This window comes from Polypterus senegalus, chromosome 6 (genome assembly GCF_016835505.1).
Source record: "Polypterus senegalus isolate Bchr_013 chromosome 6, ASM1683550v1, whole genome shotgun sequence".
Classification (NCBI taxonomy): domain Eukaryota; kingdom Metazoa; phylum Chordata; class Cladistia; order Polypteriformes; family Polypteridae; genus Polypterus; species Polypterus senegalus.
This window is the reverse complement of record NC_053159.1, coordinates 149,340,924-149,343,666: the sequence shown is the minus strand read 5'-3', so window position 1 is coordinate 149,343,666 and position 2,743 is coordinate 149,340,924. Positions and strand designations below refer to the sequence as shown.

General features: G+C 40.2%; 1 protein-coding gene across 1 annotated transcript; it reads right to left on the bottom strand.

Annotated features, from left to right (window-relative positions):
• Positions 1-293: 293 nt before the first annotated feature.
• On the bottom strand, positions 294-2,022 carry si:ch211-246m6.4 (transcription factor 15). The gene is made up of 2 exons (XM_039755092.1): positions 1,555-2,022; positions 294-314 (listed from the first exon to the last, which is right to left on the bottom strand). Exons 1-2 carry the CDS (start codon positions 2,020-2,022, stop codon positions 294-296), a joined length of 489 nt encoding a protein of 162 aa, XP_039611026.1.
• Between the last annotated feature and the right edge of the window lie 721 nt (positions 2,023-2,743).

Below are 2,743 nucleotides of genomic sequence, written 5' to 3'. Positions count from 1 at the left end.
AGCACTCAAGCAGAGAGTTTCTTGTGAAAAACGCTTCCTTTTTCTGCCCAAGATGCAAAGAGAAGTGTCATTTCATTAATTGCTTGGTGAACATTCGTAATTTATGCATTTAACCCTTTGAAAAGAATGACCTAATCATGCTCGTGAGCTCAATTAAATATGCCTCTACACTGTCATTGTGAATCTCAGTGAGTAAGCAACCTGAGGTGAAGCAGCCAAGATTGTTTTTCACAGAAGCCCGATGCGGCTGCTTAACAGCAAAACACTTCAGTTCCGTAAATTGCATATTCAGCTCACAGCTGACACTGTGTACTCTGTGAAAAAGCAAAAAAAAAAAAAAAAACTGTAATTATATCTATACCCATGGTTTTAAAGAAACCAGAGAAATATTTGCACTAAAGCAAGCCTGAAGGTCCTTGCGTCTAATCAGTAGGAAGTGGGATTGCTTCAGCCCTTTGCTGCAGCTTGCCAGTTGGCACCAAATTAGAAACGGCAAGGGGGCGGTCTGTCCTGATATTCTCTACTGACAGGAACCACTGCACGAAGGCTTAGGTTACATCATGTGACATAAGGCTGGAGAGGCAAGATTTTCTTTTCGGCCCAGGATGCTGAGGTCTAACATTTCTGGTGCTAAAATAGCTGCCAGGCCAGGTGCTGCTTCACTCACAGCATTGGGTTTCATTTACAAAACAGTCTGAATAAAGCCATCACATTGTAAACAGAAAGTGCTACATCATATCCTTCTGCAGTTAAAAAAATAGACATATATATGTTTGTGCTTCTCTTTACAGGTTATAAACAACAAAAATATTTCCACAAAACATTTCTTTCAATGTAAACAGCAGCACTTCACATTTTGTCATACTCAAGTACAATTACAAGAGTTCCTCACCCTCATCACCACCATCACCACCACAACCACCATTATCATTATCATCCACATCTTCAGAAAGGCTTAAAGCTCTGAATCAGACAGATGAGTGTTTTTCCCCTTCTCTTAGCTGTGAATACAGAAGATTATTGAAATTAATGAAAACGTTTAGTTAAGAAGATCTATCCATCCACCCATCCATCTTCGTAACGTGCTTTCTCAGGAGAAGGTTTTAGGGACGAGAAAATTTGAAGTCATACTGCAGAGAAAACCTTTTGCTAAAGAAATTGTTGTATCATGCAACATATGTGATGTAAAGTAAAAAAAAAAGTCTGATTTTCAAAATTTATATTAAATATGGTATTGGAGAGGTAGGTTACGCAAATAAGGGAAAACAATATATTAACAGTATCAAAAATTTGCAATGATCTAAATTCAATAAACTATAACATGGAATCTTTACGTGTTGTACACCTCTGTGAAGAGTTCAGTTTAATGCAGCCTAAAGTCCTCATGCACATATAATTTTAAAGTTTAAAGATCACATTCCTTATGAAATCTAGGATACCAGCTTAATTTAGACTTGATACATACAGTATACATACACCAATGAGAAAATCAATTGTTCTCTTTGTCATCACAGACATGATTATGGCAAAGTTTGCTCTACTTTCAGGACTTACCATTTTCCTTTGGTTGCTTAGGCAGAAAGTGCAAATTGGTCTTGGCACAGAGTTATTTACATTGGTGGCACTCTGCAAGATGGCCTGATATTTTAAACAGGGCTGCCCATCCAAGCAGTCTTCTCCCAGAAGGAGGATATTGGCTAAATGCGAGATGTAACTCGAAGCCAAGCGTAGCGTCTCAATCTTCGAGAGCTTACGGTCCGCCGGTTCAGTTGGAATAAGGGTCCGGAGTGCTGTGAAAGCAGTATTCACGCTATGGGTCCTGTCCCGCTCCCGGGCGTTTGCAGCTTGCCGTTGTTTACTGAACCCTGTCAGTCTGCTTTTCCTCTTCCGCTTCCCTTTGCCATCCAGCTGACTGCAGCCACTGTTGGACTTGTCAGAGCTTTCACTGCCACTTTCCAGTTCATCTAGGTCTGAGGTGTAGCTGTCAGGGTGGACACCCTTTTCACTCCCAGTAGACTTCATTTTCCACCTGAGGGTCAGTATGGACTAAATGTATTCCATGGCAGGCAACGGCTTCCCAGAGTGAAAATAGCACCTGGGACCAGCTGCTGCTGATCCGGTGACCAGCGTCCACTCCATCCTCTGACAGTTCAGCAGGCCATTTTTTGAATGACTGAGCCTTTTAGGCTCAACCATGTGTCTTCTGTATAAGGAAAGAAAGGTGGAGCTGGACAGCACCTGTTCAGCTCTTAGCAGTCAGTGTATATATATAACTTGCCATTATATTGTACAACCAAACTTTAATAAAGTCTGTTTTTTTTTAAAGCAGACAGCAAAGTGACAGCTTCTGTTCTGACAGATCTGCTCCACATCTATTAAGTTAACCTCCATTGAGATGTGTTTTACATGCTGCTAAACTGGCTTTAAGCTCCATTTATCTGATATCATTTTCTACAGATTTATTCATGTCTTCTGTCCAGCAGAGTTCCCATCTAAGTGAAAAACTGCAATTAAGGAATCTGATTTTTCTTTTAATTTCATGCATGCTGAATTCATTCTTCCTAAAAGGCACTTCTGACAATACCAGCACCACTGCCATTTGCTTCCATTGCAGAAAAGTTTTCCAGTTTGTAATGCTTTACACATTTAATACTTTCGGGGAGCCAACTATGCTGCAACTTTAATTTAAATGCTGAATTTTCCCCCGGCTTTACCTGAATATAATTAGAAGTTCAACCTTTAT

Coding starts and splice junctions, on each gene's coding strand:
- si:ch211-246m6.4 (XM_039755092.1), bottom strand. CDS start 2,022: ATGAAGTCTACTGGGAGTGAAAAGGGTGTCCACCCTGACAGCTACACC. Junction 315..1,554: donor TAAGCAACCAAAGGAAAATG/GTAAGTCCTGAA, acceptor GCTTTTTCACAG/AGTACACAGTGTCAGCTGTG.